Source organism: Paralichthys olivaceus, chromosome 12, assembly GCF_024713975.1.
Source record: "Paralichthys olivaceus isolate ysfri-2021 chromosome 12, ASM2471397v2, whole genome shotgun sequence".
NCBI classification, from domain to species: Eukaryota; Metazoa; Chordata; class Actinopteri; order Pleuronectiformes; family Paralichthyidae; genus Paralichthys; species Paralichthys olivaceus.
This window is the reverse complement of record NC_091104.1, coordinates 19652560-19669333: the sequence shown is the minus strand read 5'-3', so window position 1 is coordinate 19669333 and position 16774 is coordinate 19652560. Positions and strand designations below refer to the sequence as shown.

General features: G+C 40.0%; 1 protein-coding gene across 1 annotated transcript in view; it reads right to left on the bottom strand.

The window, feature by feature from the left end:
• Nucleotides 1–16774, bottom strand: part of eipr1 (EARP complex and GARP complex interacting protein 1) — a 51356-nt gene that overhangs the window by 19864 nt on the left and 14718 nt on the right. Inside the window, exons 5-6 of the mRNA XM_020084965.2 lie at nt 9282–9381; nt 1649–1785 (exon numbers count right to left, since the gene is read on the bottom strand). Of these exons, the coding sequence (XP_019940524.1) occupies nt 1649–1785; nt 9282–9381 (237 nt within the window). The remainder of the gene's footprint in view (nt 1–1648; nt 1786–9281; nt 9382–16774) is intronic.

Here is a 16774-nt window from a genome sequence, read left to right as displayed (position 1 = left end):
ACCTTCATTTCTTATAAAGATTTTTAGTTAGAGCTGGATCAGGTCGGCCTTGGGCCAGCTCTTAATTATGCTGCTATATACTGTTACTGACTTGACTTCCTCACAGGAATCCATGTGCTTTATCGTTGCAGATCCAGGATCGCTGCTGCGGCCACATGGTGAATCTTGTCTCATGGTGGGAGTTTACTAGATTACTTAAATGTACAATATGCCTGCCCACAAAAACCACTATTACTGCCAATACCGCTATCATTACATTTGTCATTGCTGCTTCCTTCATCTCTGTCAGACATTTTCCTTTTGTATAATTAGTTTAAACATTGAAACACCTCTTCATTTCTCATGAATGTTGTAAATATTCTTATTTTGTCGATGTGCTCCATTACGCGCAACATCTAGTACATGTCTGTCCGTCATGAGAGAGTGATCCCTCACTTGCGGCTCATATGAGCGGCATAAAAATTTGGTCCTGTCAAACCTCTTGTCACTGGGGCTCATGTTTCTGAGTCCAACTTAATTTTCTCTGTAGCTGATAAATAGCCATCAGCCCTTCACTAACACACATAACCATCACTGCCACTTAGAAATACGAGGTGTGTTTCTGCTGGCTAAACAGGAGAAATGTCATTAAGCTAACAAGCTAACAAGTATAGACGGTCTGAAGGATCCTGGTTCTGTGCTGTTGCTGCTTTGCTTAATGGTATGACTTGTAACTCACATCAGTAAAAACTGTCACGTGAATATGGAAATTGATTCATAAAGGAAACCTTGCAGAAGGATCCTAATTCATGTGCCAGCCCTTCACAACATTTTCATTAATTCATTAAATGTTGGTCAGACTCAAAAGGTAGTCGAGTTCAATACCCAGCCTTAGTCGTAATATGAAACATGATTCAATTAGATATCACTGAATGCATATCATATTATTGACACTGCATAAAATGTGAGAGTCAGAGCTTTGCAGTGACTGGATATAAAGGGCATTTTTTAAATTTTCTAATGACTGTGCAGCCCTGATGTGGATTAGTGCAAAAGTTGTGGCAAAACTCATCAGTAACATTTTCTTTCAGCCTGATGAGTCACATTAATTACATGTTTCTGTGTACTGCACACAAAAATCTTGTAATGACATGTAAACACATGCTGAGAGCTAAGCCCTGGGAGTTTAACTTACACGACTCTTACACGACTCGCTTCTGTCAGATTTTATTGCTGGCTGTTGGAAAACATCTGACTGGCTTTAAGTCAGGTACATGTTGAAATTTGCCATGTAAAAAAAGAAGTGCCTTAATACTGAGTGGCACAGCTTATAGAAAACATGCCTCGTGTTGTTCTTTTTGAGTTCTCAATCCTCTGTGAGACCGAAGCCCTACTTTTAAATCTTCCTGGCACTGGCTTCAGCAGATGAGTAGATGTGGTCTTATCAGCTGGAACATCTGTACTTCTTCAATTTTCCATAAACAATTATTGATACAGTGAAACAGGAGAAGAGGTCTTGATAAAAAAAAAAATCCCTCAAAGGATAATTTTAAGTATCAATATCAGGATTTGAATATGTGAAAAGGGATTAAAACTATATGAATGCACAATATACATGTATATTGGAATATCGTATTTTATGACCAGTCCCCCAGCAAACCGAGCTCACCTCATAGTTCGAAGGTCCCAGCCTCGTATGGCCGTGTCATTCGCTGTGGCGAGCTGACTGCAGTTGTGGTGGGGGCTCCACTTGCCCGAGGTGAACTTCAGCTGACCTTTGCCCTCCAGCGTGGCAGTGCTGGAGACCTGCAGCAACACAAGAAACCCCATCATTAATATCTGAGCGGGGACGTGAATCTCATCCAAATATCTTTGACTGGATCAGCCGGCGGTGAGCATCCAGCATAATTAGACATAATTAGAAGTCATTTTCTCTGCAGGTCACACATTCGTCCAGTGAGACTCTGCAGTAATATTTGGGGCATTACTAGCAAACCAGCTGCCAGTAGATGAACACCATACTGAAACACCATACTGAAACATCAACACTCTCACCAACATTATTTCTACTCAACTTGTTTTGGTCCATTTGGACCATTTGGTCTGATTCAGTCTTTTTTATGACTCAACCAATTTAAAGCTGCACATTTTTTTCCACATTGACAATTGATCAAATGACAAATGTATAATGTGAAACGGGGTCACTCATTGTACTGAACATACAACTGTTTAGCCTCTTTTAGCTCATGGACTGTTTATTTTAGCTTTTTTTGGCAGCTGCTTGTAGTTAGAAGTTCTGGTAAACCTTTTACACCCTGCTCCTGTGGTTTCATACAAGTGTCCGTAAGCCCATAGACATTCGGGCATTCTATGTTTTTTTTTCACATTTGAAGAAGATGTCACCAGTTACTCAAACACTTCTCCACCCTCCATCAGCATAGTGGTGATTAGATAATGAGTGAATTTTCATTTTTGGGTGAACTATTCCTTTAAGATGGGAAGTGTGACAGAATATTAAAGTAACCTCAAATTCTATGTTTAAAAAAATGAAAGGAGATTACTGGTAACATTTAACTTGTGACTATAAATAAAAACCAAATGTAAATGAATGCATCCCCTCAATATGCAGAGCCACTCTCTCGTGCCTGCAGTAGACTCCAAACTATGGATTAGTATGTACTCTGCCTTGGAGTGTGCAAGTTTTTCTGACGGGACCTATACAGCAAGAACCCCAAGAGTGGAGACTGCACCTGTCTAAACTCCTGCTCGGTCAGCAGACCCTACTGACCCCTGACTCTCCACAGTCCCACGGTGGAGATCTATGCATGATATCGCTCATTTACTTGTGGCTATGAGAGAGCGGTTTAGCTGAAAGGCAGTCAGGTTAAATTGCAACATTTAAGACTTTTGACACCAGATCACATGCTTGTCATTGGATATTTATCAAACCTGCTGCACATATTTCACAGGGCAACAAAAATGGTGAAATTAATCAAAGTCAACACACTTCAAGGACTTTGAATTATAAAGCATATCACTTCATCGGCTTACTTTAAAACTGGAATCCAATTAATTCATCAGGCTGGCTGTGGAAATGATTATCTTTCCCTTAAATTATGATGCATCTGACAATTCTAAAAAAGCCACATCACACTGCTTCATTTTTCTTCTTGCTCTGTGACTATCTATAGGTTTTTATCCTCATCTCTCCCCCCTTCTCTCCCATCTCTGCCTGTCGGAGCAGGGATCATCGATCGCGCCGTCACCGCACAGCTCCCTGGTACACTCTCATTATTTCAGCTAGAGAAGACAGAGGGAGAACGAGCGAGAGCGAGACAGGCCAACCGAGCAGAAAGGAGGGAGGGAGGAAGGCTGTGGAAGAATAACTGAGAGGATAAAAGGAGGGAGAACAAAGAAGGCAGAAGAAAAGAAAGGAGTCATAAGAAAGGAGTTGAAGAAAGGTGGCAGAGGACAAGGGACTGATAGAATCAGACAAGGAAGAGAAGCAGGTTTTCCTCTGTGGCCTTGATGTAAAATCCCATGACTTTTCCATGAGTTTTCATGATTAAATCACAGTACCTCCATAAACTCAAACTATCCTTGCTATGCAATTTATTAACTGGAGCTTTAACGTGATTTGTAAATAGATCTTTAACTCTTGGGTTACTGTTACTAAGCAAACAACTACAGACATATTGGAACTTAAAATATTAGGGAGAATGGCAGTAAGAACATTTTGAGAGCACTGATATGCCACATGATGACTGTCCCTCGATATTCTCCTGTGTGATTAAGACACACTGTTTGAATATGAAACTCTGGACCACATTGCAATCCCCATAGAAATAGGTTTCAATACATTAAATTAAATACTTCAGTGTCCCAGAATCATGCAGAATATATCTGCTAATATCTGTTACATTGAGAAGGAACTACAACACCCAGGGACGTTACTAACTACGTATGCCAAAAAAACATTTCTGATATTCTTCATTAAGTGTGACTGAAGTAGCATTAAATCAACGTTAACATACTGAAGATCTACTTCAACTTATTTAAAGCAACACTATATAACTTTTACTGAGCAACAGCGCCCTCTGCAGCCAAATGATGTGATTAAATCATTTTGGCTTTGTTTCAGAGCAATTAAAAACAAAGCCTATCAACTTTTGACTGTGTAGTCCCACCCACTGAACTGTGGGATAGTGGAATAGTGGATATTACCCATGATCCCCTGCTTCCTAAACAAGAAGAGTGGCTGCTGTAACAAATTCATCAAACTCTGTTTGGAATTCTTTATATTTTGAAAAGTTTCCTCCCTGAATTTCATAAATAAACACTGTTATTTTTTACAGATGTTCTTTCTTTATGTAATTAATCTACAGTTTGGCACGACTTTTGAACTTGCTGGGCTTGATTCTGACAGTTGAAACTACGACAGTCAGTTCCACACTTCTCACAGGAGATCGTACACACTCACCAAAGTTTGTGGGAATTAATACTTTTTATTCCGATACAGTGATTTATTTTTAAGGCTTAAAATCCATGTGCAATGTGACATGCTTGCAAAATCTGATGCTGGAACCCTGAATTCTTCACAGACTCTATCAAGTTCCCGTTACTTTCCCCCAAGACAGTACAGAAGCTCAGCAAGCTCTGCGATCAGTGGGAGGTCTGGAGCAGGAGTCTCTCACACACACACACACACACACACACACACACACACACACACCTTACTTCAAACAATGTACACTGGTATATGCTAATGCAAATGATCCTGTCTTATAAATGTGTACACAATGTCACGCAAACACCCACACAGAACACACACACACACAAATCTAGGCCAGGCCGTTGAGAAGAGACATATCCACACTGCAACTGGACACGGCTTGAGATGAACACATCACCCTCTGACAGATAGAGGGAGAGAGAGAGGAGAGTGGGATGTAAGGAGGGAGGAGGGAGGGAGAAAAGGAGATTAGCATTCTCATCAGCACTGGAGGAATTTGTCTTGGCTGCCAAATTCTTTCTCCTCTTTTTCATTCCCTTTCTCCTCATCTGTCCCACTCGCTTTCCTTATCCATATCACCCTCCTAATCTCCATCTTTCCAATCAGCAGGGCCCTTCATTGCTCCCTCAGTCTCCACCCTCCCTCCATCTCACCTTTCTCATTTTATTCCCTTCCTTTCCTCACTTCTTTCCACTTCTCCTTCACTACAGGATTTACGTGTTGTCCACTGTGCGTGTCAGAGGACAGGATCAACAAGCCACTTGCAGGCTTCCTGGTCCAACCTGAGACACCCACCTGAAGGGACAACATAGACTAGATCTAGACTTCTAACTTGAACAGAAAACTTTGTACCTATCCAAAGGCTTTACCCAACAGAATCATGTTGGTGTTTGTCTATACAGTTTAAGTATTGCCTGGTTCCAGGAAATAAAACTAATTGGAAAATCAGCTGACAAATGAACAAAATAAGGTGACTATTAGCTTTGTGCGTGGACCTTCAGAATGTGTCCTTAGACTTCCTGAGTCCCAACAACTTCAGAGGGCTGCCGGAATTACACCAACCAATGTCTGCGCTTCCAGGTGATTGTGTGGCTCATCCATCTGTCTCCACATCTACATGATAGCACCAGTGTAACACAAGCACTGAACCTTCCCCCTGGAGCAAGGCAACGTCATCAGACACAATGAACAGCTGAGAGACTTGGTGACTTAAATTTACATTCAATTTACTGATTGTGAGGAAATGGTATAATTTCTAATTTGCACCAGCATCACAGATGCACAGATGTTTCACATTAACAGCTCAGTAACAGCATTTCCATCAAGAAGATAAACTCGACTCTGCAGATGGGTGTGTGTGACATGACAGTGCTGTGCTGACAGATATGGTGCCACAGAAAATCTCTGAACTGAAAGTAAAATTCACCACGTCAGCTTTAAGGGTTCAGGCAAGTCCACCCCTTTGATACTTTTCTTTTTAAGCTAAAGCGTTTTGTTTTTAACAACCACCATTTTATGTCTCTGTTCCCTGTTTCTACACTGTGGTATCATTGTTGGTGTTTCTTGGCACACAGCATCGTAATTTGATGACTAAGGATTTGTTTAATCCACATTAATTAAAGAGAGATTTTTGTACCTCATTAGGAACAACATACTTATACTGAGAAGGGCCTTTGTTCTCGAAAAATCCTTGATTCATCTTGGCATTAATTCCACAAGATATAGAAAACTTTCCTTTCAGATTCTGCTCCATGTTTAAGTGACTGCATCATCATCATCATTTCTGCCGATTTGTCAGCGGCATATTCACACTGCCAATATACATCCTAAAGATATTCTACTGGATTTAGATCCAGTGACTGTGAAAGGCACTTTATCCACCGTCCTGTTCATGAAACCAGTTTTAGACAAGGTAACCATTAGAAGATGGTAAACTGGGACCATAGAGTGTTGAGCTATAATCCACTGAAGCCTGGGATTTCTGTCCATGGCTGAGAGGAGAGAAACCTGGTGTGGTTAAGGTTCGACATGTTCATTGGGCTCACCACAGTTGTAAAGGGGTGCTACTGTAGGCTCTCTGTCAACTCCAACCAGTCTGGCCGTTCTCCTCTCAACTTTCTTTTCAGCAAGATGTTAACATCCACAAAACTGTTGCTCTCTGGATATTTTTTCCACACCATTCAGAGACTCCAGAGACTGTTGTGAGTGTAAATGTCAAGAGATCAGTTTCACAAATGATAAAACCGTCTCATCCGACACCAACTATCACACCAAAGTCACCGAGATCACATTTTACCATCATTCTGATGTTTGATTTATTGAAGCTCCTGACGTTGTTCTGCAGGATTCTAAGCAAAACTGCAACATGGTTGGGTGATGAATAAGCAGGTGTGCAGATGCCTTTAATAATCTACTTGGTGAGTGTGACTGAATCAATGGAGAAACAGTCAATCAAATAATCATTATGGTTAATTACAGTATAATGCACCATTAAAAAAATAAACAAAATTTCTCCAATCATATTTTCACCTCAATGTGAATATAACAGTTCATTTATGTGTAAAGATGTTTGATTCCTGACTGTATCTTGGAATTCTGTAAAAAAAAAAAAACATCTTGTCTGTGATTCTTTGGGATGAAGAACGTATAGTTTATATACATACAGTCCAAATGGTAAGGTCTTACCTCAACAGAGCTGCAAACTGTCGACACACACCACAGATGGAACAATGCTAGCTTAAAGCTAATATCCACATACATTAGGCATGATGGGAACAAATGCTGGTGCAGTGCCATTTTCTAAAGCAAGATAAATGAACATGGCAGACTTCTCAGTCATCACCCAACATGACAACCCTCCACGATTCCATATTTACATTGCAAATTTCAACAGCCTGATACAGACAGCGTGAGCAATTTAAATCATTGCATTTTCGGAAAATCAGTGGCAACATTAAATCACCTGAAATAAAACTCATCATTGTGATTTGAATCTTAGTTTATGTCAATGTGTAACATTTTAAATCAGAGTACAACACAGTGCCAGAGCAAGTGACAGCACGGAAAGTAATGTACATGCATTTATCCAAACTGTGCAAGAAATGTTTTAAAAAGGTCAGATTACTGTATTCACATGACCACACATGCGTGCACACACAGACAAACACACTTGTTCCTATTAGGTGTGTGGCCCGGCTGCCCTTTATGTGGATCTCTCAACGAGTGCATGAATTACTAATGACCCATCTATATTCTCCATCGCTCATGGCTTCTAATGGAACAACACACACACCCATGAAACACTGGGCTGACACACCACTCTATTACTTCTTCCTCACATGCACATGCACCTTACACACACCATTATCTTGAGTCTTTGAATACATAATGGGCATTTTAATTGCAAAGCTGGTGGGCTGGAGACAGAATTTACAGTGAAAAGCCTCTTCACCTTGCATTAGGAAGGACACAACTAAGTGAACTGACCGAGAGTGCTTAGACAAAATTCAGCTACAGGTATTTGTATGCAATTAAAGGCCATTATTGTGCAATTCTGCAGTATTGAAAAATATGTTTGTCTCTCTAAAATCAATGTGAGACTTCAGCTTGTGTCTGTCCCCCTCCTGATTTAACATAAAAGTATACTTGTTCACACATTGGGGACAATGAAGAAATTGTTTTGCTGGTTCGATTGGGTGGTATTTTACAAAATCATGTGTAAAGCTTTTCTAAAAAAGTTGAGGGTGCTATAATGCTCCTTGAAACAAGACACTTCCAGGAACTATGTAACCATAGAAACTAAAACTGGGAACTACAAAAACGCTTTTGCACATTCCTGTGTTACCACTTCACCTGAAGGACGACATGTCTCCTTCCACCATCCAAAAATGAAGCTGAAATATTCTAGATACCAATAGAGCCATATTGTGCAGATGATGGCCTTTGCAGCCAAGGTCTGCACAGTAGCATTTGAGGGATGGAGTGCGACATTACTTTTGACTTTTAAATTTTAGCAGTGTCCCATCCACTAACATGGGGGGGATGGGGCTCATGATCTGTGCATTAGCCAGCCACCAGGGGGCGATCGAGACCCACTAGCTTCACTTTTGTAGAGCGGTCTTTTTGTCCATCTTTACAGACACTTAGTCCTCAGAATGTTCAAATCCCACTCAAATAGTTTGTGAACTATCTGAAAGTATTTACTCTGAACACAGTTAACAGGGTTATTCTGGAACTAGACAGACATTATTCCTAACTACCATACAGAACTAAGTTTCTTAAATGGCTCTTGGTGCTCCGACAACATTTCTCAGTTATTCATTAATTGTTTTAGAATCATATGTCCCATTACCAAATTTAGGTATAATGTTCCAAAGGCCACACACATTTGGCCATGTAGTACAATCTCTAAAGTTTACTGTGAAAACAGATACAGTGAAGGACTTTCCTCTTATTTATTAGTATCACAGAGGGAGAGACTTGACAAGAATAATATTTAAGTGCCACAGCTTAGAAAACTGACCAGGCTGCTGTGTGTCTGTGTGTGTGTGTGTGTGTGTGTGTGTGTGTGTGTGTGTGTGTGTGTGTGTGTGTGTGTGAAACAGAATTACTAGTGCACACTCTGCTGTTGTGTCAGAGAAAGGATGTTTGCGTCTGATAACACCGAGACGATATGGTGGTTATCAAATAATGAGTTAGCAACTGTATTGTGTGATATATAGTTTGTGTGTGTGTGTGTTTGTGGGTGTGTGTGTGTGTGTGCATGCGTGTGCGTGCATGTGTGTCTTACCGTGGCCTGTGTAGAGCTCTCCTGCAGGTCCCAGAGTAGTGCGTGGTTATCAGCCAGTGAAATCACACGCTTGCCGTCCCCCATGGGTTCCCACAGTACACTGTAAATACATACAAACACAGACACACAGTCAATTTTAATCCAGAAGTTGGTCATGCCTGCATGCACGCTAATCCCCACATGATGCAGGTATAAGGTAATGGGGCAAATTAGTAAGGTTTTTCAATTGCCTGTTAAATACAGCAACACTTGACTGATCTTAAACATCTGTATGTATTTCCTGGTCATGCTACAGGTCAGCATTTGCTTACAAATGTATGAATGCCTATATTTTGCATTTACAGTATCAAAACAAGTTGAAGGAATTCTGTATTCTTAATATAGTCACCAAATTCAATTAAAGAGGATGAAAACCAAAGCAAAATGTCTATGCAATAATGGGTACAAATAAATGGTCCCATAAAGTTTCAGTCATTTTATTTAACTGTATTTCCATTAGCAGGACAAGTTTACGGCACCGTGCCCATCTTTGTCACAAAAGAACACGTGACACAGTGCAACAGGGTGACTGATTCGTGTTTTTCTGGTAAATAATGGAGCTGTGTGGTAACCAGAAACTAATGTGTCTGGTGTGAAACACACCAGACACATTAGTTTCTTTTACTTAGTACAAGATATTCATTGTTGGATTTAGTATTTTTTTATTTGTTGACAATTCTAAGATTCTAAAGCCATGGTGGCAGCAATGTGAGGCTGTACACAGGTACGATAGTGCACTAAATTAATCTGAATGTCAGTATGCTAATATGACCACAATGACAATACTAATGCGCTGATGTTAATCAGATATTATATTAAGCATGTTCAGCCACTCAGTTTAGAGTGTAAGCATGCTTCAATTTTCCATTTGCACTAAACACAAAGTGTTGCTGAGTGTGATGAAAACCTTTCTTACTCTAGCTTGCAATCGCTAATCAGGCTCTGTCCAAAGTTAAAAACAATGAGCCTGTAAACATCTCTAAAGCTGTGTATTGCATTTAACTCATAAATAGAAATGTTAAGTCTTGCTCTGAGAGTGAGAGTACATAGTTTTGCCCTTATACAACACCTAAAACCAAACCCTGTGTGCATAAATTATATCTCACAACCTGTGCTAAAAACAGATATGGTGCAAAAAAGTACAGGGATTTTGAAATTCATCCTCTCATCTCAGTCCAGGAAAAATAGCAAATGTAACGTCATTATTAAAATATTTATCTAAACAACTGAGCTGCCAGTGAGAATTTTCTATAATATTTCCTCAATGTTTGATTTTCTATTATTCCAAATACATTTCGCTGGTTACTGTTCAACCCCTTTACATTTGTCAAGCTTCTGTACTCAGCGGTCTGTGTCATCACCAGCCAGAGGTGTTACTTTAGTTGTGTGTGCATGTTAACGGTCGAGGCAGATGGCCACCCACCCTTAGTCTGCTTCTGCTGGAGGTTTTCTTCCTGTTAAAACTGAGTTTTGTTGACACATTGTGGGAAAATGTTGTGTTTCTCCCTGTAATATCATAAAGTGCTTTGAGATATTGTATGTGATGATTTGCCGCTATATAAATAAAACTGAACAAAATACAATGTGATATTGCCAGTAGCTGGTTTGATTTTCATGAATTAAGCTACAGCCTGCCGCATCATTACTTTGCCAAGAAATTGACGATTGCATACAAGTGAGTACTTACTGCCAAATCTAGCAGCCCGATTCTGTCAATCTAGTGTTCAAAAGCAGCAGTGGGATACAGGGTAGCCTCACTGATGTTACAACAGTGGTAGATTTAACTGCATACTGCTTTGATTTTTTTTTACAGAGTATCGATTCTGCACCACATTCTTTCTCGTAGTGTTGATTCTCCACTTTGCTCTACCTTAAGAAACCACTCTGCGCACAAACCTCAGGGACGTAACCACACCTGACACACCAGAGCCCAAACTTTAGCTTTATAACTCCCTCGGTGTTGGTCGGACCACTTGTATGCTTTTGTTGTTTGCTCTTAGTTTGGATCGGTTTAGCAGCTAAATGTAGGTGGAGACACAACTACACGGTATGAAAAAGAGGACACAGCCCAGGTGAGAAAGCAGTCCTTTTAACTCTGAGCTCTGTCGACTTTAAAAGTCGGAGACTTGGCAAAAAGCGTAACATAACCTTGGCCTAGAAAAGCTGAAATGCACTTGTTCAGCTTTTCATTATTGTGACTTTTTGGCTCAAGGAAAAAAAATCTGTGTCTAATCTGGGTTAAAGGAGGTAAAAAGTCAGGGAGGTGAAGACGTGGTCTGCGACCGAAGGTTCGGGTGTCTGAGCCCATCAGTTTTGCGAAGCAGCTGTCATTAGCGGTTTACAAAATGATGCTATTTGTTTAAGGGCTTCATCAATTAGACAACTCCATTTCCTCTGACTCATTTGTCAATTTGAAGCAGCAACAACAATGCCAGTGTTACAGAGAGAGTGTGTGAGTGAGATAAAAGAAATGACAGGAGGAAAGAAGTTGGTCTGGAGAGGACTGCTTTTGAATGTAATCCAAGTCTCAAATATGCATATGTGGGGAGAGAGATAGAGAGAGGGAGGCAAAAAGGGAGGGAGGACAAAGAGCTATGTTTATAATGGCTGTAAATTCATGGCTGCTGAGGGACAGTTATTACTGTCCTCCTGAAGAGCATGAAATCATGGGCAGGGATGCACAGATACTCCAACCACACTTGTCATTTAGGAGGACACTGACTTATATTTATTGCCTGGAGACCAAAGGGCTAAGTGTGATGTCTTTTTTTAAATACATCAAAATACAACACTCACATGACCATATGTATGTTAAAAGAGTCGCTGGTTGCTGTCATCATACCTGTCCATACTGATTCAAATCCTGCTGTAGACGAGGCTTATGCTAAAATTAGACTGGATTCTATGATGAACACCAAATTCTGGATCATTGTTTTTGTATATTTGTAATGATTCTCCAAATCAGCGTCCTCAATTCATTTTTTTCAACAAAAATGTTACCACTGCTGTTTTGAACATGGCGGGGGTCTGAAACTGAGGGTTATTATCCATATTTAGACTATTTTTACTGCAAATGTAATCTCTGAATCTCAATTTACTGGTGTTGTAATGGGATATAATGGTAAATAATGATATAATGTGCTCAATGTGAGATTCCAGAAACTGTTTTCCGTCGGCCATCTGAAAATTGTCTAATGCAACCATAAAGCTGCGGTGTCCTCCCTCAGGAAAAAAAACAACATCTTCAGCTAAGTGCATATAGTAGAGACACGAGCACGGAGAGAACATATTTCAGAGAAAAGGATTTAGATCAGCTTACACAATCAAGATTGCTTAGCTACAGATGAATACATTTAAAGGGGACAGTGACTTAGGGCCTGATCTACTAAAGGTTTCTGTGTGTGCAAACATGTTTTACTGTCAAAAAAAACATGCAAGCTGATCTACTAACAGTGCACATTGAGGATTGCGTGCAGAATAACGTGCTGTTCATTTAGTATGTTTGCCTTAATGACAATGCAATATCAGGTATTTCTACCCGATTGCACAACATATTTCGAGGAGTAGATGCAAATGCTTTAATTTAGCACACGCATAGTGATTAACAAAGCCTGAAAAAGATTGCGGTGGTTGTGACTATATTTAGTGCGTTTGAAAGGTAGGTGCTTGCGGTACACTGTTATGCACAGATGGCTGTAGTTATTGTGGTGAGGAGGAGACGGCATAGAAGACGGAGAGAACGAGTTTTCTCTGCTCGTGTTAGCATGTTTGGATTGACAGAAGCAAAAATAATCCCTCTTGCCAGGGCACTGATGGCCATCGTCACACCAGATACAGCACTGACCAGCTGCCTGGTGTGCGTTCCGTGTGCGCTACAAGGGCCATTGCGATTGGGCCCCAGGTATATCAGTGGTATTATTTCCTTAAACCAAGAAAGAGTTGAGATATTTCTAACCCTGCATCACATTAAGGAAATAGTCTGCACATTTTATGATAACATTTTGAACTATAGACAACCAGTTGCTCTAAGCTCTCATATTGGCTTCCGCAGTGTTTTTGCACAGAATGTCGACGTTGGTCCTCCATTTCTTACAATGAAGCTCCATGCATGAACAGGAGAAATTATTACAAAGACAAGTTAACATATGTGAACATGCTATAACAATAGACCTGAAAACATCTGACTAACCATTATCGCTACATAACCCCAACCCTTATCCTAAGCAAATATTAAAAGAGAATCATTTGCCTTGGGAGGATCAGCTTTTTGGCATTGAATGGAAGGTGGGACCACATAAGTTAGAATATTTTCGAGTGAACAGATTTATGCCTCCACACTTAATATGAGAGCACATGCACACAGTGGTATCTCAGCATATACACGTTATAGGCAGGATGTTAGAAGCCACTTTCTTTCTCTCACAAACACATTCCCATACAGCAGCTCACTTAAAACATGCTCAACACTTTGGGATTCAAACACCGTACGCTTTCCTGTAGTCTCTATTAATTCATGCAATATAGGGAGGAAGAGACAGGGAGAGACAGTTAATGCTACAGTATCTTATACCACCCTCCTCTCCTATTCCCTCATAATAAGATTAAAAGTTACGTGCATTTGACCTTGAGCTCTACAACAAGATGGCACACTGTACTGGAATGGTATGCAAATACTGCTGGGGGAGAGCTATGGAGGTTTTTACAGCCCCATATATCTACGCCTGGGACACAGATGCTCCTCTCTCTCCACCTCTCTGTTTCTCTCTATGTCCCTCACTCATCAGATTGTGCCCCACTTTGCTGTGCTTTGCAGCCATAGGAGTGTCCTCACAGGCCTTCATATGACTGCATGAGATTTTAGTATGAATACAGTGACACTGAGAGCAACTTATGTGTTTGTGTGTGTAAATGTACTTCTATATTTGTGAGGATCATAAGGAAAAAGGGGATATTTTTGTTGGTACTCATTTTAGCCGCTTTCAGATATGCAGCCCTGAAATTATCCGAGGGGGCTGTATGTGAGAATGTAAATGGCCGAATCGGGGGTTCCAGACTCTATATGGAATTTTTAATGCCAGCCCCCTTGTAAAAACTCCAGATGATATCAGAATGAGCCCACAAGTGAGAGACAACATTGATGTCAATGTGCTGTAAACAAAAACTTGTGATCTCAGTGAGGTAAGTTAAGTTATGTTGTTTATATGTGAAAGTTTGGATGACAGTAAAAAACATGGCGGCCTCCAGAGAGAGGACCCCCTCCATGAAAATATAACGTTTTTATATATAACGGGGCCATTATATGGTAAGAAAACAACAATTCATACAATTTAGATTAAACACATGAGTGAAAACATCACTAAGATTATTTTATGTTAAATTTCTGCCAAAATTCCCTTTCACCTAAATCTAACACACTGAACCTTTAAGGGCCAGACCAAATTAAAATACCCAAAATGGCACCAACTACAAAGGAAAACTGTTCACATACAAGTATGATGGGAGAAACTAGGTTATATTGATGCAATTAGAGATTCACAGATTTCAGCAATTTTGACTTGATGAGTGTCAAACAACAGGTTCCATTGAAGTCTGTTGTATTTCCTTGACTAAATCATGTCACTGCCAGTGTTGGGAGAAATATAATTCTATCACCATGATGTTTGTGAGTAACTAGCAATGTAAGTCCTTACTTATTGAAATAAACACTATTACAGTTACTTAAACATATGAACAGGTTACTCCTTCAGTGATAAAGACAAATTCACCTGAAAAATGCAGGCATCACCCGACTTTACGATGTGGAAAATGAGTGGATCAATCAGCATTAAGCCACACAATGGCCTGAGTAATGTGAGCTGCCAAGGTACAGAAATTAATGGAACTCTGATATTAACGAATATCTTATAGAACCTTTAATCACTTTTGTTAGCAAAGAGCAATGCTGAAAACACCAGGGCTGACTTTTGCAGATTAAAATGGCAAACACAGGCTAGACATGGGTTATGATAATTGGTGCAACTGTGGATCTACATTAGAGAAATATATGGATTTGTTAAGCATTGCTGCCAACGAATCCCTTATTGAATCTTTTATTCACGCTCTCTCTTTAGCCAGTCTCTTCTGCCTCTCGCTGTGAAACTACAGGCATTAGCACAAAACTGATGCAATTTAAAATAATACAAATAAAATGAAAATGAAAAATAAAAAAATCAAATTTTTCAGCCAAATGTCAAGTCATTTGTTTATCTATTTATTTACCATCCACCATGTTTATACAGATCCACCAGACATCAGTAAATCAATATAATTGCTATTCACTGAAAAATAAATTAGAATCAATATTTGTTGCTTTGACTAGAGCTTATAAAGCTTCTGAGGCTGCAGGACAACAAACAGTGTATCAAGTACAAACCGAGTCAGGACAGGACTAATGAATGTCACACAGCAGTGATAAAACATACTGTATAGTAAAGCCCTACAACCATTCAGCACAGTAGAAAGTTTTTGGTTTAGGGTTGATAGTAATTATTGTAGATTATATATAAGTTAAATGAGTGTCACATATCCCACTTGGTCTAGTAATTTTACTCAGTACATATGTGAATTGTAAACCCTTAAGGCAACAATTGATAATTTGATTAATCTAAAAATAAAGAAGACGTTTTTGGTTTTCATTTGACAGCATTAGTGTGCGGTGGCCCTGAGAAGCAAATCATGACAATCACAAAACACAACGGCAAAAAAGGAAAGACAATTGCAAGTAAGGAACCATGAAGACAATCGCAAAACATGTTTGGTCATTTCCTTTGTGAAAATATGACAGTGTGTTCGTCGAATCAGCGACAAACCTTATAGATAGCAGGAACCTACCCTCTGTTTAAAGTTAATGTGTTAATTGTGTTTTGGGATTTGCTGTTGTCATTTGCACTTCAGAGTCACCAAACCAGAGGGTGAGAAGAGATTATTTCATTTCAGTTACTTACAACTTCAGTAAACTTTGGCCCTTGCACTCATACACTCACTTTTCTGAGACCAGGCACATAAACAGACAAAGAGCAGAGAAACTATTGCTCCATAGGGTATGAAAGACTAAAAAGCCTTTCACTTGCAATGATCCCACATACTGCACATGATTGCATTCACACCAACAAACACCTCCTACCCCCTCCTGTCACACCCCACTTTAGAAAATCAACCTTGTTGCCTTTTGCGTTTTACCACTCCCTCCCAGGGCTCTGATTGGCTAAAATGGCTCCACGGGAATCGATTTGCTCGACTGCCACGCGGCTCCCAATCGAAACCAAGTGCGAGAAAGAATAGGAAAAAAACAGCCGAGCACCGGAGAAGAAAAAAAGCATGGTTTTTCCCCAGCTCTGTTTAGCCCCATTTTGTCGGGTGTATTCTGCCGATATTTCTATTCAGAGCACGCCTCACAACAGGGCACAGGCTCAAAT